This window comes from Branchiostoma lanceolatum, chromosome 6 (assembly GCF_035083965.1).
Source record: "Branchiostoma lanceolatum isolate klBraLanc5 chromosome 6, klBraLanc5.hap2, whole genome shotgun sequence".
In the NCBI taxonomy this organism is placed as follows: Eukaryota; Metazoa; Chordata; class Leptocardii; order Amphioxiformes; family Branchiostomatidae; genus Branchiostoma; species Branchiostoma lanceolatum.
This window is the reverse complement of record NC_089727.1, coordinates 1,489,582-1,515,567: the sequence shown is the minus strand read 5'-3', so window position 1 is coordinate 1,515,567 and position 25,986 is coordinate 1,489,582. Positions and strand designations below refer to the sequence as shown.

At 42.7% G+C, this 25,986-nt stretch overlaps 3 protein-coding genes across 9 annotated transcripts in view; 2 read left to right on the top strand and 1 right to left on the bottom strand.

The window, feature by feature from the left end:
* The window catches only part of LOC136436115 (uncharacterized), a 50,945-nt gene that overhangs the window by 15,141 nt on the left and 9,818 nt on the right, over positions 1–25,986 (bottom strand). For all 4 annotated transcript variants that reach the window (XM_066429859.1, XM_066429858.1, XM_066429857.1 and 1 more), the window contains one exon: positions 6,277–6,387. In XM_066429859.1, coding sequence (XP_066285956.1) covers positions 6,277–6,387 — 111 coding nt within the window. The remainder of the gene's footprint in view (positions 1–6,276; positions 6,388–25,986) is intronic.
* LOC136437108 (toll-like receptor 13) lies at positions 230–5,433 on the top strand. The gene is made up of 2 exons (XM_066431584.1): positions 230–3,339; positions 5,154–5,433. The coding sequence occupies exons 1-2, from the start codon at positions 866–868 to the stop codon at positions 5,431–5,433; spliced, it is 2,754 nt and encodes a 917-aa protein (XP_066287681.1). The 5' UTR covers positions 230–865.
* LOC136436114 (leucine-rich repeat-containing protein 15-like) lies at positions 7,050–24,368 on the top strand. 4 transcript variants are annotated; one of them, XM_066429856.1, is made up of 2 exons: positions 7,050–7,073; positions 21,042–24,368. In XM_066429856.1, exon 2 carries the CDS (start codon positions 21,077–21,079, stop codon positions 23,294–23,296), a length of 2,220 nt encoding a protein of 739 aa, XP_066285953.1. In that variant the 5' UTR covers positions 7,050–7,073; positions 21,042–21,076; the 3' UTR covers positions 23,297–24,368. The 4 variants fall into 4 exon arrangements, with proteins under 4 accessions (XP_066285953.1, XP_066285950.1, XP_066285951.1 ...); XM_066429853.1 differs by lacking the exon at positions 7,050–7,073 and adding an exon at positions 7,861–7,896; XM_066429854.1 differs by lacking the exon at positions 7,050–7,073 and adding an exon at positions 13,610–13,861.

The window sequence follows — 25,986 nt, the reverse complement described above, 5'->3', positions numbered from 1 at the left end:
TGGTTTAAAGTTCGCATTTGAGACAATAGTAGGGGGTAGAAGGGCAAACAATTTCGTGGTGGTTTTAAGTTCATGGAATTTTAGAGCTTAACGCGAAAACCACAAACATAAAACAACCACAAACATTTCTGCATCTACTTATGAATGTAGTACGGAAACGAAGGTGAGGACACACTACTGTGTACTATCATGGTGTTCTGCGAGTGATCTATGCTTGCTTTAGTGGATGTATTCTATTCTTCACTGTTCTATAACTTACAGTTGTCATTGAATTAGGGACAAGATAACAATCATCAACAATAACAACAACACAAATGTTACATATAGTAAATAACTACATGTACATTACTGTACATTATAAGTTTAAGAAGGAACCCGAAAATGGGAATGTCATTGGAATTGCTTCCTTCAAATGGCATTTTGCTAGGTACTTGAACTAGTTCCTTTTACTGGTTTCGGTTCCTGAAATCATGGCTAGCCAGGCAGGATGTCCCATGATAGACTGATCTTAAGGAAAGGAAATCAACTTTGGCATGAGTCCTTCGCAGCACAATTCAGTACTGTACATGCACTAACGTTCACCGAGCATTTCTCTTACAATACAGATGCATGATTCAGTATACTTTCAACACAATCCACCATCATAAAATCAGCTCTCTTCTTTGGAGCAACATATGTAGTATCACATACAATCTATCTTATTCTAAGAATGGTATCTGTCTTCATACCATCATTCTTCACTTCTGAAATCTGGCAACAATTAAACATTTTACAGTAACCAGCATTTGACAGTGGCCATACACGACAGGAACATGTATGAGTCATTCTTAGTAGGCAAGGAGAACTTGACTACACAGTTTAACGTATGTGGGCAGACAAACCAGGCTGGAGCAATAAGAAGGGACTCCAGTCAGCCATCGGAAGATACAAGGTGCACACTGGGAGACCGTCTCAAGAAAAGACCACAAAGATGAGTCCTGTTCTTCTGCTACTTCTTGTGCTACACCTTAAGGAGTTTGCTGAAGGGAGTCCTTCAACAACCAGGCCTGAGATCCCGTGCCAGATCGTGGACTCCACAGAAGTGAACTGTGAGGCATTACGGCTCAGGTCAGTGCCTCACCCCCTGCCGAACACCACCCTTTCGCTTCAGTTCTGCTTCAATCAACTCCGGGAGTTAACAAACAACTCTTTCCACGGCCTGAGTCATCTTCTTGAGCTGCGGTTATGTTATAATCAGCTGGAGCTCATTGAAGAAGATGCCTTCGTGGGTCTTGGCCACTTGCAAACGCTGGACTTGTCAACTAACAACATTCTTGCCTTGAGCAGAGAGGTCTTCTTTCCTCTGCGATTGTTGCAAAAGCTGGACTTAGGTTGGAACAGACTTCTTGAAATCCCCAAGGGGATAACAGTACTGGCTAGTTTATGGTATGTTCGACTGAGTCACAACGACATTTCCTCTATAAAACTGCAAGTTTTCAGAGAACTGCACCAAATACGAGAAATCATTCTGTACACCAACCCTGTATCCTACATCAGTGCAGAAGATCTCCAAACCGTGGCACAGCTCAACCTGGAGCATTTCTCCATAGCAGGGACCGTACCAACTCTGGCACAGCTACAGGGGGGAGCCCTATCCAAACTGAAGTGCGTTAGGAAACTGGATTTATCTGCAATCAAAATAGGGACAAGACAAGACTTTTGGCAACATCTCAGCGAGTTGGAAAACGGCGCTGTTACTTCCCTCTCCCTTGTTGCCATCGGTTTAGGAACACCCGAGAAAGGAACTCTAGCCTGCCTGCCTAAATCTGTGGAGACACTGAATCTTGAAGACAATGGAATAAAAACGCTTAAAAACGATGTTTTTGCCAGGCTTCCGAACTTGAAGGAACTGAAATTTGGCCTAAATCCAATATCCACCATAGAGGCTGGAGCATTCAGAGGCCTGGAGAAACTGGCATGCCTGGATCTTATTCTGAATGACCTCACTTTTGTGAACCAGGAAGTCTTCCTTCCAATATCCTTAACATTACAAAAGCTAGACCTTGGTGGAAACAATCTAAGAATACAACCGGGGAACTTTCAAACGTTGCAGAAGTTGGAGAGTCTGAACCTAGAAAACAATGGAATCACTATTTTCGAGCCTTCTCACTTTCAAGGACTGAAGAATCTAAAGGAACTGAACATAGACGACAATGCAGCACTCTTTTCTAGCGCATATTCAGGCATTTTTCAATACCTGCCTCGACTGAACAAGCTATATTCCAGATGGAACATCTTAGGTCAGAGCCTTGAAAACACTCTTAAGACAATTCCAGCATCCTTGCAAGTCATGGATTTGACTGGGTGTCGACTTCGGGGCCACAATGGGAAAAAAGAGTTCATGTTTATACCACAGAAATCACTCCAAGTTCTTATAATCAGAAAGGTAGACATCTCAACTGCAATATATGCCATAACATACCCATTCAGGTCCTGGACTTTCCACAACCTAACGGAGCTGGAACGGCTGGACATGTCCCTGAACCACTTCACCGTCGTGCCCAAGGAGGCCTTCTGGTATCTAAGAAAGCTGACCCATCTTGATCTCCATGGCAATACCCTGAATAGCCTTCACGTCAAGACTTTCGGAGATCTTTTAAGGCTACAGTTTCTTGACCTCTCGAGTAACAAAATCGACAGCATAAAACCACACCTTCTCTTCCCCATGATGTCACTGAAAACCTTAAATTTGACCAAAAACTTTATTTTGTCCATCGAGGCACGTACAGTCCTGTACTTCCACCATCTCCACCTCCTGGACCTGTCGCACAACCCATACTCCTGCACCTGTGGTCTCAGGGGCTTCGTTCAATGGATCAAGAACACAACTGCTGTGAGAATAAAGAGCCTTGTTCTCAAGAACTCTTACACCTGCTTTGCTCCTGGAGAACTCAAGAACGTTCCTCTGCTTGATCTTGAACTTGACTGTGACTTCCACACAGCCTACTACATGTGTATTGTCATGTCCACGCTTGTGTTCCTGTACACAACCATGGCCTTCCTTATTGGCAGATACCACCCCTACCTACAGTACTGCTTTCTCTACCTCCGTGGAAAAGCTCGCGGCTACCAGGCCTTGCCAAGGAGAAACCGACACATCGTGTACGACGCCTTTGTGTCCTACAACTGCGAAAGTTTGCGGTGGGTCCAGAACCAGCTCATCCCCAACCTAGAGGACCGGCGGCCGCACTACAGACTCTGCATCGCCGACCGCGACTTCCTAGCGGGGAGAGACATAGTGGACAACATCGTGGAGGGGATCCAGCAGAGCAGGAAAACAGTCTGCTTGCTGACCAAGAGGTTTGTTGGTTTGTTTGTTTTGTATAACCATTAAACTGCCTTTCATTTCATTGCATTACAAAGAAAGGTTAAGGTGGCAAGGTGATCTTGTGACTAGGGTTGTCTTGACTAAAGGTGTAAGATACTAAGTTTACCTTTTTAGGTGTAACATAGGAGTTTTGTACAGTAAGTACAAACTGTGTATTACTAAGATCAGACTGTAAGGTTTGATCTACTCACATCCGGAAGGACCCCTACTTTTTTGCGGTGGGTTCTTTAACGTGCTCGAGATATGGCTCACCTCGAAAAGGGGATGAGTCCCATCTGAGAGGACGTCCCTAACCAAAGCAAGGTACTCATTTTCCACCCGAGTCGAGTGAGGAAATAGGTTTATCAAGTAACCTTCCCCAAGGGCAAAACACTGCTGCTAGGGATTCGAACCAAGAACCTTTAGATTCCAAGTAAACAACCCTTAAACCATCTTTAGATTTCAAATCAATAACCCTAACCACAAGACCGCCTTTCTAGGAATTCAAATCCAGATCTTTTAGATCCCATTATAAGTCAACCACCCTAACCACAAGACCACCTTGCTAGGGATTCAAACCCGAAACCTTTAGTTTCCATTATAAGTCAACAACCTTAACGACAAGACCACCTTGCTAGGGATTCAAACCCTAAACCTTTAGATTCCATTCTATGTCAACAACCTTAACCACAAGACCACCTTGGTAGAGATTTGAACCCAGAACCATAAGATTCCATTCTAAGTCAACAACCCTAACCACAAGACCACCTTGCTAGGGATTTGAACCCAGAAACACTAGATTCCAAACCCTAACGACAAAACCACCTTGTAATGGATTTGAACCCAGAAATGCTAGATTCCAAGTCACAAACCCTAACGACAAGCTTAAGACCACCTTGCTAGGGACTTGAACCCAGAAACACTAGATTCCAAACCCTAACGACAAGACCACCTTGTAAGGGATTTGAACCCAGAAATGCTAGATTCCAAGTCACAAACCCTAACGACAAGCTTAAGACCACCTTGCTAGGGACTTGAACCCAGAAACACTAGATTCCAAACCCTAACGACAAGACCACCTTGCTAGGGATTTGAACCCAGAAACGCTAGATTCCAAACCCTAACCACAAGACAACCTTGCTAGGGATTTGAACCCAGAAACGCTAGATTCCAAACCCTAACCACCAGACCACCTTTTAGGGATTTGAACCCAGAAACGCTAGATTCCAAACCCTAACCACAAGACAACCTTGCTAGGGATTTGAACCCAGAAACTCTGATTCCAGACCCTAACCACAAGACCTTTGAACCCAGGGATTTGAACCCAGAAATGCTAGATTCCAAGTCACAAACCCTAACGACAAGACCACCTTGCTAGAGATTTGAACCCAGAACCTTTAGATTCCATTTTAAGTCAACAACCCTAACCACCAGACCACCTTTTAGGGATTTGAACCCAGAAACGCTAGATTCCAAACCCTCACGACAAGACCACCTTGCTAGGGATTTGAACCCAGAAACGCTAGATTCCAAACCCTAACCACCAGACCACCTTTTAGGGATTTGAACCCAGAAACGCTAGATTCCAAACCCTAACCACAAGACAACCTTGCTAGGGATTTGAACCCAGAAACTCTGATTCCAGACCCTAACCACAAGACCTTTGAACCCAGGGATTTGAACCCAGAAATGCTAGATTCCAAGTCACAAACCCTAACGACAAGACCACCTTGCTAGAGATTTGAACCCAGAACCTTTAGATTCCATTATAAGTCAACAACCCTAACCACAGACCACCTTGCCCCAGGTTCATTGCCAGCGGATGGTGCACGCTGGAGTTTAAGCTGGCGCGGCACAGGCTGTTCGACGAGGGGGAGGACGTCCTGATCCTGGTGCTCCTGGAGGACGTCCCGGTCACGCAGCTGTCGCGCTACCACCTGCTGCAGAGGCTCATGTCCAGGAAAACCTACCTGGTGTGGCCGGGCGACCCCGCGGGGAGGGCGCTCTTCTGGGCACGGCTAAGACTGGCGCTGGGGTCAAGGAACAGGCTGCCTCAAGGTCAAGAAGTGGAAGATGACTTGGTTTGACAAGAAAGAAAAGGGGTTTCTCACTTGAGAGTTGAAGATTTGGGGTTATAATACCCTGTTAAGCAAGAAATACTGAAATGTAGTGTTCTGATAGCCAGCAAAAATACTAAATATGTTATAGGCTTTAATCTGTAGCCATGGCATCTTCTGTTGAGGCTCTCATGGGGACAGCTTGCAGGGCCTTTCAAAGCCAGAGTGGGGATCCTTGTTTACTCAACAGTTACTGTAGAAAATAGGTGCTACAGAAAACAGGTGTTGCCATGTCTATCTTCAGCTTTAAAGATATCTATTGGACTGAATGATTTATGCATTTGTTTACTTATTTATTTGTTTATTGTATTGTTTATACAGTAGTTTACAATTTATGATGATTGTTTATAGTTTACAACTTAGTATTAAACAATGCGGCCTGCCTCAGTGTGAACTGACAAGCGGCAAACTTAATATCTGTGACCCCGTCCATAATGAACTGGACATTGTTAAAAGCGGCCATATGGTCGAACAGCCATTGAGATTAAATAAAAACTAGGAAATGAAATGAAATATTTTCATATGTCCGCAACAAGTTTTCTCGTTTTGAGACACACACACAGGTCGAACACAGCCGAACGTGAAAAGCTACCACCTAGGTCACTGTGCTACCCATGAAGGAAGGTGGATTGATCGATTGATCGTTTGATTGATCATTTGATTGATTGATAATACTTGCATCTCTAACAGCGTTAAGGTCAAACACACACAAACACAGCTGAATGTGAACAGCTACCACCTAGCTCAGTGTTACCCATTTTGGAAGGTTGATCGATTGATTGATTGATTGATTGATTGATTGACAGTACTTACATCTCTGACAGCGTTAGGGTCGGACACACAGCCGAACGTGATGTCACACGCGGCCACCACCTCCGTCACCGTGCCGCCCATACTCGCGCCCGCCTGCACAAAGTCTCGGCACTGAAACAACAAACAAACAAACAAACAAACAGTGGTTAGATACAGCTGCAATGCATCAGACTCCCTTACACACAGTTTATTGTCTGTTGTTCCCCGCATCGTGAGGGTTAGACCTGCTTGCACATAGATGGCTCTATCTTGGGACGACTGACATGTCTTTGACCTTTTAGACATCTTATCAGGGCTACTCTCCAAGCAGAGGAGGGGTTTCTAGGCGTTTTTGTCGGGCTTTCTACTTTCTCATGTGTTTTTTTTTATAGCCAACCCACATGATAAAGTAGAAAGCCAGACAAAAATGCCTAGAAACACGTCAAAAACCAGCCGAATCCCTGCCTCTGCTTGGAGAGTAGGAAATTTGCTTGTTGGGAAGGAAATAAAAGTCACCCTGTCATTGTCATTTCCATACTTCCTTCAGGCAGAGAATGTTGTAAATGAAAAATGGGCTTTGTATATAAACAGTAAAGGAGTCATTTGAAGTAAAGACATTTTCATTTCATCATTTCCAAAAAGGGGGTGGAGGTAGAGTACAAACACATAATTATGAACTACAAATATAGATACTATAGTGAAAAATCCAGCTGGTTTCACTTCCTCAAAGTCCCTCCAGGAAGTACACATGGCACAAATCCTGAACACACCATGCATCATGCTGCTGCAAGAACACACGCACATCAGGGCTGACTGAAGTAAGTATTCCAACACTTTCCCAGTCAAGAGAACATTTCGGTACAAAGGTTTCTCCTCGTTGAGGTGTAAGTTGGGACAATAGTCCAATCTCTACCTTCACATATGTATGAAACCACTGCTGTCTATAATAGACAGCAGTGGTTTCATACATATGTGAAGGTAGAGATTGTAATCTGGCATAATCACCCAGTTCTGTCAACAGAGATTGCAACCGGGATGCCAGGAATGCCTTTTGGTGGTCTCCCATTCATAGAACCTAAATTCAAGGTCAATCTATTGATCTCAAGTGAGGTATGAATCGAAGTTGAAAAGTTCTGACTGTCTTTTAACCTTTAGCACACTGAAGTAGCCGTTTGGCACCCAATTCCCTATTGGTTACAGAGTTAGGCAGCAGGGAGAAGGTTAAGTGAATATTCACAATGTGCAGAGAAAATGTAGAGGCTCCGACAATTGGGATCTATCTGCTTAGTGGCTAGTGTCTTGCAGTACTTGGATTACCAAGTCTACATGTGATTTCTGAGTTATAGCTTGCTACTGTAAATGCTGCAATTTTCGAGACATCAAAAACCTTGCACAAAAGTGCACAAAATCGTTTCTTTAAACTTTTGCAACAATTTGAGAATAACATTGTCAATCAAAGATTATCAAATTTACCAAACAGTGCATGACAAAGCGTGGCATATTTGGGTAAGCAAAGTTAAGAAGATCTACGGTAGCGGTGTAAGGCAGTACCAGGCTGGAAGGTTGCCAGCTGTGTCAGAGCAGTGGTTACAGAAAGGTGAACAGCTGCCACAGGCATGGTGAGCTCAGGTACCTGCACAGGTAAGCCTTCTGACAGGTTACGCACGGAAAACCTTGATATCTACCCTACATTTGGCTCTATTCAGCTAACAGGTCCTCTTCATGTATCTAGTTCAGTAAAGGCTGTACAACAATGAATGTACATGTAAGTACAGGAAGAAGCAAGAACTACATGTATCTTGACAAACTAGCCTTTCTCCAGGTTACACATAAAAAACTTTGATATCTACTACCCTACGTTTGGCTCTATAGTTAACAGCAAACAGGTCTCTCTTCGTGTATCTAGTTCAGTAAAGGCTGTGCAACTACAATGAATGTAAGTACAGGAAGAAGCAAGGGCACCTATACTCAGTCTGACAACGTACATAGCCTTTTGCCAAGTTACACATGGAAAACTTGAATCACAAGTATGTATCTCTACTCTACGTCTAGCTCTATCGTTAACAGCTAACAGGTCTCTCTTCATGTATCTAGTTCAGTAAAGGCGGTGCAACAATGAATGTAAGAACAGGAAGAAGCAAGGGCACCTATACTGACAAACTAGCCTTTTGCCAGGCTACACATAGAAAACTTGAATCAAAAGCTGCTTTCTCTACTCTACAATGTAGGTTTGGCTCTATGGATAACAGCTAAAAGATCTCACTGTCTGGTTCAATAAAAGCTGTCAAACAACCTGAATATAAGTGCAGGAATAAGCAACCTGGGTAACTATTACTGACAACCTAGCTTTTTGGAAGGGGTACAATATATACAACACTCTTTTTGGCTTTAATAACATCTAGAAAAACTGGAAAAATAAAAGATTTCTTCTTTTTCTCTTAGATTTGGAGATACAGTCTGTATCACAACAATGTCTAAAGTTTGTAGCATGCATTTTCTTACAAAGAATTAAGGGAAATACATTAATCTTATTCTTTTCAAAATTTCCTTTCAATGCTTCACAGCAATGTTTCTCTTGTTTTAGTCCTATTCTAAATCAGAAAACTTGCATTCCTGTCATTTTCATTTTGAATTCTTACTGTTCCAATGACACTTAGTTACCAACAGCTGGGATATATAGACGAGTAACTAGGCCACTGGACAAGGTAAGGCGGCTAAGGCCCAAACACTCAAAAACATGTATACACATGGCCAGAGAGCTACATGTAGCACAAACTACTGAAAACATTTAGTTTAGATTAAAATTTTCTGCACATCTCTAGGGCTTGTGCTTCTGCCATAATTGTTGTTTTTCCAGTTCAATCATACCAGCCAAAGGCCACAAGCTACAGAAACAGTTCCTTGTATATACAAATGTTAATACTAACATGCTAAATTCACCTGTCTTGACTTTTTCATACACAAAAGCTGTTGCTTGTTTCCTAAGTCTTATCCTTTGGCAGTGTTTTTTCTTTGTTCACTGCACAGCTGCTGATAATCCTAAAAGATAAAAGCTCAGCAGTACTTGAAGATTCTGAAGATATGTTAACTTAATGTAAACATTGTTTCCTAATAACATGAGCTGAAACTTATATTATATTAGAGTTAAACAGATTTAAACAGATTGAAGCTTTCCTCAGTTCTTTTCATCTGTAGTTAGTTGACAACTTAAACATAATGGATTCCCGAGCAGTTGTGACTAAAGTAGAACATTTATCTTTAGATTAACTTCTAATCACTCCATCATTCTTCTGTTCATGAGACAATAACATGACCTGAATAGACGTTACTCTATGAACAAAAGGATTCTCAACTCAAATTCCTTTAAATCTTCCCTTATCTGTAATCTTCCAAAGCCTTTAGGTTTGTATCCAATAGCAGACAAGTTTTAAAGGGGAGAGAAATATGATAATATAGTATATATAAGTAGAATCGTGTGACTGTGACCACGTTAAACAGTGAATGGCAAAGACTGAATTCTTAAAATTTTTGCTTGTGTCAATGGGAAAAATTCAAGGGACCAACAAAAAGTGGCCACGACAGTCAAATTGCTGCTATGCAAAGATGTCTGTCCTCATTTCCAGTTTGAACCCTATATTCTCGCCAACATTCTTTAAAAGAAAATAAGTTTTCACATGATCTTTCATCTAAATTATTTTTCATGAGTTGTATTAAAGCATAACTTTTCTTTGTTCTTCAAGACCATTTCTGTATACGTACATTTTTCTACCCAACTAAACAAAAACGGATGTCAGTAATCGGTCCATAGCCTTTAAACAAATATGAAGAAGGCCTGAAGCATCCTTCAAACAGTTTGATCAACAGAGATGTAAAAATAAACCGCAGACAAGCTGATGTTGATTTTGTCTTCACCTGTCGATGTAATAAGACTTAGTGTTTTACTTCGTGTATTTCAGTCTTTTTTTAGTGCATGACGTATATTTTCAACAACCTGCAACATTACTGACTGTTTAGTGAATGACATTATGCTGTACTTTCATCTTGACAAAAGTCATTTGCACTTGAGGGGCTTGTAACCACAGAGTTTAACTATAACTGCTGACTTCTTCTGCTTAAAAATTCACCTTTCTTCTTAACATTCTAAAGTAAACATTTTGCAACAAAAAGACATGATATAAACAGAGGTCTGGTAGGAAAACCAGTCCTGAATCTGACCATATTAGGCCACACCATTTTAATTTCTTGGTTAACAGAATTTTTAAAAAAATGCTAGATTGGAAAATCAACAGGAAAACAGAATCTCAGAGGAATGTTTTTAATTTGGTGCACACAATTTCAGGGAGTGAACAGGGTCAGGTGCAAGTTTTCACCCCAGCCTTCTGTTTTCATTTTTTTTTTGGCTAAAATTTAAAAAAAAATCTGTTAACCAAGAAATTAAATTGGTGTGGCCTTACCTCCGTGAAACTGTGTGTACTAAGGTACGGACTTTGACTTTCCCCTCAGACTCTGTTTTCCTGTTGATCTTCCAGTTCCGCATGACTTTATTTTAAATCTGCTAACCAACAAATTGAATTGGAATGGCCTTTGCATAGAATGGTACCAGGTAGAAAGGAGCACCATTACTTCATACCCTGACTTGCCCTATAACCCAGTAACCTTGCTTAAACAGTCTGATTTGTTTCATGCCCACACAAATTCACCCCCTTTCCCCACACAGTAGAACAGTCGTATTTACCGTGCACACACCTGGTGACAACCTGAGTGCAAAGATTTGTCCAGTCGTGTTTAAGACATTCTAACAAGGAAAGTAATTTTCCAAGTGTTTTACTATGGCCAGGGACTGATAAAGTTAAGTGTCTGAACTGAATTAAAATGCTGATCTCTGTAACCTACGTTATTCTATTCCATGAATATACATCTAACATCTACTAATTCCACCAGGGTACATAATTCCGCCACCCTGAAAAGGTGCGTCCAAACAGATCTCCAACCCAACGTCTCTCAGTATAATGACTACTGTATATCTAAACTGTGCATACCTGGGGGTGCTGCACTAGAGATTTCTCACACCCGCTGTTTTTCAAAGTGGCAGTTTTATGTAACACAGCGGATTAATGTTAATGAAGGTTGCTCTCTGTGTACATTTTTTTCAACCTAACCCTTCCACTTTCTCTAAAAACGCTGTAACTTTTTATTGACTATTCCAAGCATTATTTGCCTAGAAACGTTGATTCTAAAAATAAACGATTTAGTTTTTCAGAATCTTACAGTAATAGTGACTAACTGTTTTGATCCTCAGACCAGTTTGACCACTTTTTCCACTAAAAAATCTTAAACCCAATAGTACACTTTTCCAAGCAATTGCCCATGAGATTATCTACAAAGATACTGTGTCATGCAGACTGTTTCAAATCCCTTTGAAAGCTTCTTAATCCCATTACAAACCAGAGGTATGCCTGTAGCTACTGCTTTAACCCTGTCTCTACTGACGTTTGTAGCATTCAAAGTCTGATGCAGAAATGCAACCTCAACAGAACTATGGTCTATCAAAGTCTGAAAGACACAATTAACAATGTCTTATGGCATACACTGTTGTACAGATTTCTGATCAAGTAAGGCCAAAGGCAGCAACTTGTTACATATCTTTGGACATGTTGAAGACTTAAACCTTCATTTTCCTCACAAACATGAGCCACACAAAGGTCAGAACCCTTTTCATAGTCTGGAATTACCCTAATGAGTCAACTTTGCTAAGATTTCTCGACCCCCTTTCTGTAACACCCTCAAGTGGAAGTCTGATCATTTTAAGAAGTTCAAAGAAGAAGGATGCACTTTTTTCCACAGTTGTTCCAAAGCCTTTTCTTCACCTGGTAAGCCATGAAGTGATCAGAATTGACACAGAAACGCTAAGTTAACTTTTAATCTAAGGGAACAATGGGCTGGTTTCTTCTGTTGTTTCTCTTTTCAGTTACACTGTTAGGTGGTAAAAACCTAGTCTCCACCAGACTAACCGCGCTGGCTATAGGGAGAACATTTGCCGGGGGACTTTGGCCATGGAGGGTAACATTCGCAGCCGCAGTTATCTCCATAGCTGACTCCCTTGAATCATACAATTGACTCTATTTTGGCCAATTTCTACTATTTTCCCAGCGACCCGCAGAGGATGGTAGAGCCTAGTAAAAACCTGACACATGATAGCAGAAAGTCCCAGCAGCTAAGCCATGCAACCAATGCGGCATGCACACATGCAGGAACAATACCAGCACATTTCCCTCAGACTCTTCTCATGTATCAGTCATTTCTTACTTTATTTTCCTTTCCACCTGAGAGCCACCAAGCTAACCCAAGGTGGCCCGAGGAGGTGGAACCCTGAAACCCGATAAGGCCCAGCTGAGGGTTCTGCAACTCAAGACGCACACAGGAACAAAAGCATCCACTGTCTGGTACAGTAAAAACACTCCCCTTCAAGTTTCCCTTTCAGGCCTCAAATTTTTGCCGTAAAGTTTTACTTAATTGTGCCTGAGAACCAAAATAAAAGAATTCATATGGCCGGACACCTGAAGAGCCCTTAGCCGAAAAGTCTGTAACACGATATACAGGTAGAAACAATACCATGCACTGGCTGGTACGGCTAACAGGTTCCAATCAAGTCTATTAATTTCCCAGCCTTTTGCTTTATGGTGGACTCTTGCTTAAAATTCTGTCCGAGAACGGAGGAATAAGTCTAGTGTGGCCTGACACCTGAACAGTGTCAAGAAGTCACAGGTAAAAACATTATACCATGCACAGCAAACAAGTTCCTATCAAGTCTACTCCCCAGCCCTCTGCTCTAAAATGTAAGCCAGCCACTTGCTTCAAATCTTTTTTTTTTTTTAATTGAAAGTCTGACAATCAAAAAACAAATTTAGTGCAGCCCGACACCTGAGTAGCCCCTGGCCAGAAGCCCATAACCTGATATGCAGGTACCAGATACAATACCATGCACTGCCTGATATACCAAACAAGTTGCAAGCAACTGTACTTCCCAACCCTTTGCTTTTATGTTCACTTGGCCACCTGCTTCAAATTTTGCCTTTAAAATGTCTAAGAACCAAGGAATAAAATTGGAGTGGCCGGACACCTCATTAGAGCCCCAGGTTGAGAGTCTGTTACCCAACACCCAGGTAGGGACAATACCACGCACAGCCCAGTACAGCTAACAAGTCCCAATCTAGTTAACCTCCCCAGCCCTCTGCTTTTATATTAGCCTCTTGCTTCAAACTTTCTCTCTAAACTGTCTGAGAACCGATGACCGTATTTGGTGTGGCCCGGGTGTAACCCGACCCGCAGGTAGGGACAATACCACGCACCGCCCGGTACGGTAAACAAGTCCGTGCCAGCCGCGGATTAATGATTACCCACAAGCCTATTTACCCAAGGACAAATCACCTGGTACCATCCGTACTACGCCTACGGGTTTCACTACCGCGCAGGTCAAGGTGTTGTGTCACACACAGGTAAAGGTGTAGTCGGTCAGGTAAGGAGGAAGCATGCTAGCACACCTGGATACCCACATTTCTACAACTCTCCCGGGACTTTGGACGGCTACGTACTACAGGGCAGTAAGGTGAGGGCTGTAGGTAATCAGGATTTGAAATTAGGACAACAATAGGGCAGCTTACACACCAGGATTATCATCCAACGGTACGCTACGCAAGGTGTGGACATATTCTTGGCTCTACAAGAAAACTAAACCTGTGTTAAACTGTGTAAAGATCACACAGACACACGTCTACTGAACTCACGTGTTGTATTGACAGAAACGTAGAACAATCTGTGTAGACTATAAAACTACATCCGGGGTCTTGGCCCCTGGTACCTAGTGCGCAGGTGCAAGGCGGGAAAACTACTAGATAAACATTCCCTTCTATTCTTTCTTTAACAGAGTTAGTTAATGGTATCTTTCAAACAGAGTATATATGTTTTCAAATGGATAAGTGGTTACTAAAATCTAAAGCTATTACATATTTATAAACTACACTTACACAAAATCTACAGTACTACAATTATCTAAAATCATTATCTATATCTCTACATGAACAAGAGAAAAAAACTTTTAACAAAGTAACCTCTGATTCTCTAAATGGGAAAATAACAGGTGTATGAACATCTTAACTTACAAAAATGTTTGTTGTAACGAAAAGGAAATGTCTGTACCAGAACATTGTTCTCACAATATAGCTGATACATGTCTTGTACATATCACTTCAAATAAAGACTTGGCATTCACCCCTTCCTTTGTGAGAATCACACTATTTCTATGAGCAGTATGATGGTAGATATCTCAATCTTGAGACCCTTTTCCAAACACAAAAACTTTTCATGACTCACCTACACAGTACATGGACATAAACAGCTTGGTATTGCATACTTGCACTTCTTTCCTTATACTAGAGGCTTTAATGGTAACATAACATGAGCCTAAACCTGTCATTGGTCCCTAAGACTATCCTGAAGGGTGCTAGAGTCACAACGTGTTCATCCAATATCAACATTGTACTGTGTAACCTGCCTTGACAACCACTTTTCAACAGTCTCTGTCTCTTGGGGAACTTCCCTCCCCATATCAGTCTCTCTTTCTGATTTCTCCTCACATGGAAAAGCACAACGGCCAAACAGTTCCTCTGCCTTTACTGCTTCGAACCTTACTGCTATGTCCTTATTTGTTGATTCCTCGTTGTTTGCTGGTTCTTCATCCAACTTCTCTGTCACCGTTTCTTCTCCATGTCTGACTGTGTCTATTTTAACATCTATCTCCTCAGTTTTGACTGGTTCTGGATCACTAATCTCAGCTTGCTCTGCAGCTGCCTGTCCTTTCCCAGTCTTGGGTTCTTGCCTCTGGTCTTCCACTGTTTCAGGCGTTTCTATCAGTGTCTGTGCCTCCAGACTTCCTTCCTGTGTTGTAAGATGACCCACAGCATTCTGGCACTTCTTTGTCATACTGTCCGAGATTTCCTGAAGTCTCCTTTCAGTGTTGTGCATGACATACTTTAAGTTCTCTTGCAGCATCTGACTCTTGGTGTTCTCTGCTGCTAACGTATCCCTTATGGAGCTGTTCTCATATCTTAGCTGCTCGGTCAACATGTGCAACTGTGAAATCTCATCCTCTGTCTTCTTACTGAGAAGCTTGATTTCTTGATTAGTTTTGGCAAGTGTGTCATTTCTCTCGACAAGGTCAGCAATCTTCACCTGGGCAACCTTAAGATCTGCCTGAAGGCTCTTCATCTGTGCCTTTTGCTGCACTTGAACACTGTCCTGGGTATGACGCTCACGCATATCCTTGCCCAGATTAGCTTTGAACACCTCTTTGACCCTGATTGGTCTATCCACCAATGAAACACAGTAATGTCCGGAGGTGGTCAAACGGAGGTCGACATTCCTGCCAAATATTGTGGCCCTGTCTTCCTGTGTGTTTAGTACTACGCCAGCCTTCTTCATGGCATCTAAAGACAGTAATAATGGAATGTCCCGTTCTACAACATCAGTCGTTATCAGCACATCTCGGCCAGCCACGTTTGCAGGAATCCTGTACCTGCCCAGGGAAGGTAGTGTGTTGTCCCCTCCAAACTCGAACACATGGGAACTGGCTTCTCGTGAAACATTCATTATATCTTTCTTATCCAAACCTGATAAGTATTGATCCATCCATGCAGAGCCACACACGGTAGAAGAACACGCTGAATCTAGGACAGCATACGGCTCTGTTGATTCTTTGGACATCATGTACTTGGATTCGGAAGCAGCATGAGTAAACAACACTGTAAACTTCTCATCTTCTTCCAACTTAACTTCAGCTTCCGTCACATAGGCCTCTTCTGCCTTTGCATCCGGGCAATCTTCCAAGAAGTGGCGGAAAGACCCACAATAACGACAACGTAAGTAATCTCCGTACTTATCTCTAGGGTTCAGCGTCCCCTCACCCTGGCCCTGTCTACTTCCATGGCCGCCATCTTGAAACCGGAAACCGCCTCGACCCCTGCCTGGCTTGCTGTAGCGGCCTGGTTTGTGTTGCTCTGTGGCGCCTGGTACGTACCTCCCACGGGAGGATTGGAATGCTTGCCTTTCTGCCACGTGAACCTCGTGTTTCATCATGGCATGGCAAAAGAGTTAGACGAATGTGCCGACATAAGCTCACTGGAGAATTTACGTAAACTTGCCTTAGCCTGAGTGTATAGAGCTGTCTCTTTGGTGTAATCGAGCCCTGTCATGACCAACTTCGATTCCCCAGGCGTCAAATTCGCACGTCTTACTAACAACAAACCGAGTACGGAGGCGGGAAGGGTCACCTTGCCACATTTGTTGAGAGTATTATAAAGAACGTCAAATTTTGAGATGTACTCACTCATCGTTAGCGATCCACGGCTAAACTGGTCAAACGCAGCAAACGAGTCCCAAAGTCTTCCAGTTTTGTCAACACGAAGGTGCTCGTCTAGTTTTGCCAGAACATTATCGAAACTGGTTTCCGATGTGAGCTCCGGCATGCTCAATCTGGACGATAGAAACTCACGAGTGTTGTACTCATCCTCCCCTTTTCCTTCTGGTAGGCTGAGCATGATCTCGATGCCCCGTCTCGTCTTGCCTAATGTCGTGACTGCATTCCAACATTCGAGTTCGAACCGATACTGTTCGTATGTCTTCTCCTTCATGTTGAAACGCGGCATTCTGGAGTGATGCTTCGACCATTCCGACCCCGCCGCCATTTTTTTCTTGCTGCCGATACTCAGCTACACACAAATTCTCAGAGGAAACTCGCAGACGTCGTCAGCAAAACTCCTGACTTGCGACACTGGAACGGTTGAGCAGTCAACAATACCCAGACTACCAACCAGCCTCTGTTACCATTGTTAAACTGTGTAAAGATCACACAGACACACGTCTACTGAACTCACGTGTTGTATTGACAGAAACGTAGAACAATCTGTGTAGACTATAAAACTACATCCGGGGTCTTGGCCCCTGGTACCTAGTGCGCAGGTGCAAGGCGGGAAAACTACTAGATAAACAACCTGTACGTGGTTCCTCCCTCCATGGATAGTAAGCGAGTAAAATGGAAGAGTCCTTGACGTAAAAAACAAGCCACCGGAAAAGGGATCCATTGTGTTTGGTTGGTCTGTCACACAGCGAGCGTCACATATGGCATGTGACTCACCTTTACTACAACGCATATGCCTCGTGGGGGCTTATTACGTTACACAAAAGAGGTGTTAAACCGTTTTAGAGGCAGTAGGAACACCGATTAGCCAATATACAGGTAAGAAATACCTTCTGATACTCTGACTTATAGCTAGAAGGCAGTGGAGTAACAACAATGTTTCTATAGTAGTCCTGGCTGTTCGTAACGTCACTCAAGCGTTGTTCTGTTGGCAAAAATATACAAACCCTCCTAGCGTGAATTGTGTAGTTTGGGCCAACATATGCTGTCAGGTGAGATCCTGTACATTCTGATTCGTAGGTAGAGGGAAGTGAGGTGACAAGAATGTTTGTTTACCAGTCCTGACAGTTTGAGTGTCATTCTGTCTGTGGAAAAACTACTACACATGTTCTGAGTAAAATTTGTACCCTTCCTGGCCTTCCTGTGAGATATACAATCATGTACCTCCTGATTCGAACATGTTCATGTATTAGCTAGTGGGCTGTGGAGAAGCCAATTGTCACTCAAATATCGTTCAGCAAAACTAAAATCCTGACTAAAAATTTGTCCCACTCCTGGTGGAAGTTCTGACGTGTACACGTACATGTAGCTATAGCTCGAGGGCAGTGGAGCAACCATTGTGTTTGGTTAGTAGTCCTAATGTCACTCAAATTTCATTTAGTAAACTACAATCCTGGCTAAAAATCTGTACCACTCCTGGCCTGTATACAGGTGAGATATACCTTCTAACATGTACAATCATGTACACGTACATGTAGCTAGAGGGTAGTGGAGTGACCATTGTGTTTGGTTAGTAGTTCTTAATATGTCACTCAAGTATAATTATGGCAGTCAAAAAACTACACCAGCTATTAGTACTACAGTCCTGAGTAAAATTTGTACCCTTCCTGGCCCATATACAAGTGAGATATACCTTCTGATTTGTACAAGTCATGTAACTTGAGGGCTATGGAGCAACCACTGTGTTTGGTTGGTAGTCCTGACTTCACTCAAGTAAAATTATGGCAGTAAAAAAAAAACTACAAGTTACTGTTACAGTACTACTGAGTCCTGAGTAAAATTTGTACCCTTCCTGACCAACGTACAGTTGAGATTAACCTTCTGATTTGCATAAAAAATACATGACTGTGTACATGTATACCTAGAGGGCTATGGAGCAACCACCGTGTTTAGTTAGTAGTTCAACCAAAAAACCAACACAGTCCTGACTAAAATTTGAACATGATTTTTACTATGATTCTTGGCAAGAATTCAGCACAGGAGTTAACCACTGATAATCTATAGTCAAACAGACACAACATGATTATCTTTACAGTAAACAAGTTGTACAATGAGCACCAGAATGTTGGTATTAATCACTCATTATCACAGCTGTCACACAAGCGTCATATGGAATAATTCCTTGACAATGTCTACCTACAATCAGGTAACTCACGGAACGACACAGCATTTGCCAAAAAAAACAGTTACACAGTATTTTATCTTGCTAGGGTGGTCAGATCTTTACAGTATAGTGAATACAGCTGTCTTTGGTGGGAAAACTTGTAATGAACAGATTGACAAAAAAACAATAGACACCTGTTCCGTTTGTTCATGTTACAATGTAACGTTATCTGGTCAAATTATGTTTTTATCAAGTCACATTTTATTTGAACAAATAAATACATGACCTGTATACACCAAGCAATTCAAAACATGAACCAGTACAACTTAAGAAAAAAAAAACCTACTGTTTTAAATTTACAAAAAAAATCTACTTCCCTGATTACATTGCCCCCCTCCCCCTTTGACCTTGTGTCAGCATATGTTCACAAACTTTAGGATTGCTTTGATATCTTGATGCCAAAGTGACAGGTCTCATTTAAGAAGATCAAAATCCTGTTCTGGGCAGCGTTGTCAAACCAAGGATGCTATCAGCTAAAGATAACAACTAGAATGACTCAGACACCAACATGACGTAGAATCCTGATGGGTATCATCATAGAGTATCAACTTCTTTTCAGTGCTACAGTGTTTTCATACTGGGGACTACATGGGCTAAAAATAACAGAAGAATGGGGCAGACAGATGAGATAGATAATAATGGGCACACTTTCAGCCATTCAAGCCTTTCATGTCAATAATTATGTACTTATCCACTTTTGAAACAGGTCTAAATATATGCAGATTACCTGGATTTTCACTCATTGTTCAAAGGGCTTGATGCCTATATGGTTTTTCTGGCCAAATTGACTTGAAAATTCCCTCTAACTGGTATGTGGCTTTGGTGCATAGTGATGTGTTTTGCTTCTAGATTCTTTTTCAAACTCTTACCTAGCTTTCATATTTATAGCAGACCAACAGCTCTCAAAAATGGTGTGATTTTCAATTATTCTCCAAATGGCTTCCTACTTCTGGCTGTTTCCCTAGCCTAATCGACCTGAAAATTTCAGCGTACTGTTAGAGTCCTGTGAAATAGGAGATTTAGGTTTGTTCTAAACCTTTATCTTCTTTCGATAATCATAACCGACCATTTCTTAGTTAGTCCTCCCAGACTGACATACGATACAGTGGTAAGACAATGAACACACCTTTACATGTATGATGACTATAGTGTTGGGAAAGCATGGCAGAAGTCACCTTCTTCAGGACATGTATAAATAGTACACATTTTCTATTTATCTATTCATTTCTGTATTCTTTTACTAGGGTATCTCCCTCAGTGATTTCTACAGTTACAATACTGCACTTACACATGGGATGGCTATGAAAAGGCCATGTATGCAGGTACAATATTTAGCAACAATGCAGATCTATGACCTCATTCTATTTCCAAAGGGTTGCACATAACCAGCATAATCTGAACAAAAACAACACCATCATCATACCACACGAGTCACACATTTTCTTAGATAAACATTTACAACAAGGACCCTGTCGAACGACGCACACCGAATAGTTTGGTGTTATATTTATAGCAACAATGGCAAGACAACAACATTATCAACGCACCTGTCTTTCAACTTCTGTCAAGGCCATGCATGACATTGTACAATATGCCTTGCTATATGTAGCCTCTGTCCTTTTTCCTTTAAACTGGTATGCACAGTTTTCTGATAGCTCTTTGGTTCTGGAAGTTTGCTGTTAATAGTAATACCCATACCTTCAGTTCTTTTTCTAACATGTCTTTTTTTACATTGGGAAGCCTTAGGCCACACCAATTTAATTTCTTGGTTAACGGATTTTTATTTTCCAAAAAAAAAAATTTTAGAAAAAAAAAATCATGAAAACAGAAGGCTTGGCCAGCCTTCTGTTTTCATTATTTTTTTTTTGATTTTTTTTTTGTTTTTGTAAAATAAAAATCCGTTAACCAAGAAATTAAATTGGTGTGGCCTTACACTAGTTTTTAGTTCAAGTTTTTAACTCATGCAGAGAACATTGTACAGTAAGTTATACATCATTGTTATATTTTGTCTGACTCTAACCTCCTCCCTCACGACCTCAATAAAAAGCGGCATGCAGGCTGATTTGAGCTTCTCATGAATAAATAAAGCTTAAAACAATCACCTTTACCACAGACTGCTAACTTTGTAATGTAACTTGTGTTCCTCTACAGGTTCAAGTGCAACTAAAAGCAACACAGTAGACAAAATGAAGATGGGAGGGCTAGAGACGACATTTCTGATCCTTGCTGCATTGTTCCACATCTCCGTGCGCGGGTGTCCCACGAACTGTACATGCCTGCCCGACAATTGGGTGGACTGCCAACACGGGCACCTAACAAACATTCCCGCAGACATCCCCAGGGGGACGACGTACTTGCAGCTTCAGCACAACAGAATACACTCCTTGGGACCACAGCCCTTCGAGAACTCTCTCTTGAAAAGTCTTAAGAAACTAGATCTGAGCCACAACGAACTCGTGTCTGTGCATCCTGATGCCTTTAGGGTGCACGGTGCCCCTCTGGAAGTCCTGGACTTGAGCAACAACAACCTTTCCTCCCTCCTTCCCTTCACCTTTGACAAGCTGTACAAGCTGGAGCAACTCTATCTACAGGGCAACAACCTTCCCATCATAGCCTCCAACGCATTCACTGGTCTCCGGTCGCTGCAAACACTAGATCTTCAACATAACCAGATATCTGTGATAGAGAGAGACTCGTTTCAGCTACTCCCGACTCTCGTCGATCTGTCATTTCAAAACAACCAGCTTGCGTACCTCCACGATCGGACGTTCGAAGGGCTCACGAGTCTGCAAACGTTGGACTTGAGTAAAAACCGGATTCACAACTGGGAAGACGACGCATTCTTTGGGCTGAACGATCTGAGAGATCTACGGCTAGAATTCAACAGACTGCGCGTGATTCCCGAGCTTCCAGAGGCTTGGTTCCCGCGAAACTGTCTCAAGAGTCTGAACCTGAGCCACAACCCGATAGAAATGATCACAGACCACGCGCTCGGGCTGGCCATAGAGCTACAAGAGCTGTACCTACACGACCTGCCCGCGTTGTCGACCGTACACAACTTTGCCTTCCGCGGTCTACCCAAGCTGCAGCAGTTACACATGTACAACAATCCGGGACTGCAAACTCTTCCTGTACACGCGTTCGTTGGTCTACCGCGGATACAACACATCAACGTGCACAACAATTCCTTCCGGACGCTGGATGTGACCTTGTTTCCAGACAGCTGGGAGCTGCACAAGGTCGACCTGTCCGACAACCCGTGGGACTGCTCCTGCAAAAACGCTGCGTTCAGAGAGTGGGTCAAGCGGTTCCACACCCACGGGACGGTGGTAAACGAGGACGGAACGTTGTGCCGGTACCCGGCGGAACTGGAGGGGGAGGAACTGCTGTCTGTACCAAACGACAACTGCTCAGGTGAGGACGACAGAGAAGAGGAAGAAGATGAGGATGAGAGTAGAGAAGAGGATGAGAGGAGAGAAGAGGAGTACCGGGAAAGTCGTGGGGATGAGGAATACCGGGGAATCCCCAACCCGGAACCCGATGGCCCGGAGGTGCCGTGCTCTCACAATGCGTGCCTCGAGCAGGGGCGGTGCATGCTACGGGGGGACATGGCGTACTGTCACTGCCCGCGGCCTTACCAGGGGGGCTACTGCGAGAAGTTTGGCGAGAAGGGCAAGCTGAGGGACATCTCTGCCGTCTCCCACACCGAGACGACCATCGACGTGACGTGGAACGTGCCACAGCTCGACAACAACACCACGTTCCTGGTCTACTGGAGCGTCAACGGCCCCATGCAGTACGAGGTCTCCCTCGATCTCCCCCGCACGACGAACAGATACAGGATAACCGACCTCCTTCCGGGGTCATTCCACCGCGTCTGCGTCCACTCCAACAGGTACAACTTCCAGATCTCCCACAAATGCAAGGACTTGGGCACGGTGGGGTTTTCTGGGGAGGCACCATGGGACCCGGAGGAGGGAACGTGGCCAAATGGGGGCATAGTTCCGCCACCACCACCAGTTATGCAAATAGCGAACGTCGGTAAAGCTATAGGCATAGGCGGAGGGGTGGTTATATTCATAGGCCTCATTATCGGCGTGGGGTGCCGTGTACGGTACCTCCGTAGGACAGCACAAGCGGAACCTGAGGCCCCGCCAGACTACAGTAGGACCGACGCGCGCCAGTCACAGATCCAGATGCACGATCTCCCACCGCCTTACCACGAGGTGGTCGGCCAGGGATTGGTCAATCCTGCCGTCAGTCCGGGATCCGCTAATCCGGCCGTTAATCCGGGATTCGTTCATCCAGACACCAGATCGAGTAACAACACGCTACAGAGCGCTCCCTCGTTACCGACTATCTGTGAGGAGAGCGAAGGGGGAACAGATGCGGAGCAGCACAGATAGGACGTGGAGTTGAGGCTAGCAGACAAGGGATCGAGAGGTCACGGATTTGATTCCCGGCTAGACCTTGTGTCCTTTGGAAGGGACTCAACACAACTTTCCTCACTCCACACAGGTGTAAAAACGGGTACCTGACTTTGGTTGGGGAGATAAAAGGCAGTGGAAGGAGAGGATTGGGCTCTGCCTTCCAACACCGTGCCCTAGACATGGCTGACTAACAACACAATGTTGTCCAACACCGTGCCCTAGACATGGTTGACTAACAACACACTGCCCTTGACCATTACAAAGAGGACAGTTTACCTGAAACATTGCCCTGATTACAGCAGTAACAATCCGACATGTTCGGGAGGAAAGTGAACAAGGACATTGTGTAAAAATCCTGTGGGGTAAAACTCCAATTGAAGGATAGTCTGTTTTGTATCAAATACAAACACTTTAGAGGTCACCGAAATGGTCACAGGTGAAAAAAGAGGAAGTGTGAAAATACTGATCATGATAGAAATGAAAAATATTTATGATGGCATTCATTTTTGGTGCACAAAAGAGCTGACAAAAAAAAACTAAAACAGAAAAAAGATATGCCAAATGTTCTGACCTGCACATCTAGTGTGTTAACGTAATCCTCCTATAACCCTCTATGGTCAGATTGTAACCTATGCTGATACATATTGAGCTTTTTTATGACTCAGTCAGAAACATATCTATGCAAGGCATCTAGACTAAGTGAACATTTAGATAAGCCATGTTATGTCAGTGTCACTTTTTACTGATGATTAACTCTGTGTATTTATTTCGACTAATGTAAAGTGAGTGTAAAGTTGTAAAGAGAATACAGAGAAAACTTCTATATGCTTATAATGATTTTGCTACCAAAGATTTTATAAGCTGGCAAAAGTGTGACATCTTCAAGTTTGAGTGAAACAAATTTGAGGAACATAATAAGGAAACACTCAAGGAATACACGTAATTCTAGTACTAATCAGAAATGTGTAAATTAACCAGAATGTTGTCAGGAGTTGAATGTTATTGTTATTTTGTCCAACAAACGGATTAAATCATTTTCGCATCTTAACTTGTTGTACAAATTTCATTACTGCTTCAGTCATATTCTGTGCGAGAACACAATGACCTGATACGCACTGGGAAAGGATAAGGAATTAAGTACATAATTATATATTATAAGATACAGCGATGATTACGTAACATAAGCTCTCATATTTCCGCCAGGTACCCTAAAGAGTAAGACTGCCAATTAGATTTAGAAAATAAAAGTTGATATAAAAAAACTTTACTTGTACAGCATCAGCAATCCCTTATGTATGCACACGGATATCCAGGTGTTCAAAACATTCTTCAGAAGGCCTTTATAACACCATTTTTAAATGTGGCAGTCTTAGTGTTCCCGATGTGAGTTGATATTACAAATTACAGTAGGGGAGAACACAATGTCCACATAGATACGTGCATTTTGAATACTGAGCATTATGTAGCCTCTACCAGGCTCCGTGGATGGCTGGAAAAATAGTAAAAATTGGCCAAATAGAGTATGCTAAGGGAGTCAGGTATGGAGACAGACCACGTGGTTCACCTATTACCCTTACTCCCTTAGCATACTATTCACTCTATTTGGCTAGTTTCTACTATTTTTCCAGTCATCCACATAGCCCGGTAGAGGCCAAGCGTTATGTACATGTATATTTTGCATGTCGGATGGAGGAGGCTTAAACTCCCGGTAAGATAACAATCTCACAGCACGCTCCAAGCCTGGGGGTGCCGTTGTACCTGGTGCCAGGTGGTGCCATGTTCCCTAGTAAGTAATGATGCTTGCACAGTACGTTATACAGTACTTACTGACCTCCAGTGTTAAGTGTTATCATAAACCTTCATGCCAGCTTAATACAGTACATCACTGGTGCCATGCAGTACCATGGTAGTGAATATAACTGCTGAACAAGACCAGGGGGGAACCTCGGTAAGAAACGTTATGAGTCAGAACACAGAACACGTACATTCTAAACTTTTTACATTGGACTCGGAGTATTTGCTATCATAAGTTATTTTCAGTTAGAATCTCAATATAAAATCTGGACTCAAAGTGTTTATCTTTCTTATTTCGTATGTTCTAATATGCATTTCAGACATCATTTTACCAAAGTCTGAGTCTTCACAACCCCTGAATGTTGCTAAGTCATTATTGCCAAGGTTGGAGGCACCTCATGTGCCCAAGCCACACCCTATGGTGTCATTTATTTACTTCAGCCACCACATTGAATAAACAGGCCTGCTCAAACACACCTTAGACTGATGCACTTTGTCACATAACCTTCCTGAAAGCTGTTATTATGTTTATCTAAGGAAACTTAAGTATTACTGGCAGTTCAAGTTACGACCATAACAATAATTATCAAACTTTTAGAAAAGATTATTGGTTCTCATATAAAGAAAATTATGCTGAACTGAGAGATTAACATTTTAAAAAATCTGAGGGGAAAGTCTGTTAACATGTTTGCATATTAGAAAACACAACCATCTAAGACTATCGTTCCTGGTTTGGGGATGTTTAGAGATGCTAAACTGGAAGGTCCACAGGAAAACGGAAGTCCAGGGACCAGGTTCATATTTTTGTGGACACAGTTTCAGTTATGAGTTATGAATACAGTTGCTGTATCAAAGCTCATTGGTGTCAGGGA

What these genes read in the sequence shown, in the direction of transcription:
- LOC136436114 (XM_066429853.1), top strand. Translation starts at nt 7,872, where the DNA reads ATGGTGAGCTCAGGTACCTGCACAG. An exon ending in GAGCTCAGGTACCTGCACAG is followed by an intron (nt 7,897 to 21,041) that starts GTAAGCCTTCTG and finishes GTTCCTCTACAG; the next exon opens with GTTCAAGTGCAACTAAAAGC.
- LOC136437108 (XM_066431584.1), top strand. Translation starts at nt 866, where the DNA reads ATGTGGGCAGACAAACCAGGCTGGAGCAATAAGAAGGGACTCCAGTCA. An exon ending in GTCTGCTTGCTGACCAAGAG is followed by an intron (nt 3,340 to 5,153) that starts GTTTGTTGGTTT and finishes ACCTTGCCCCAG; the next exon opens with GTTCATTGCCAGCGGATGGT.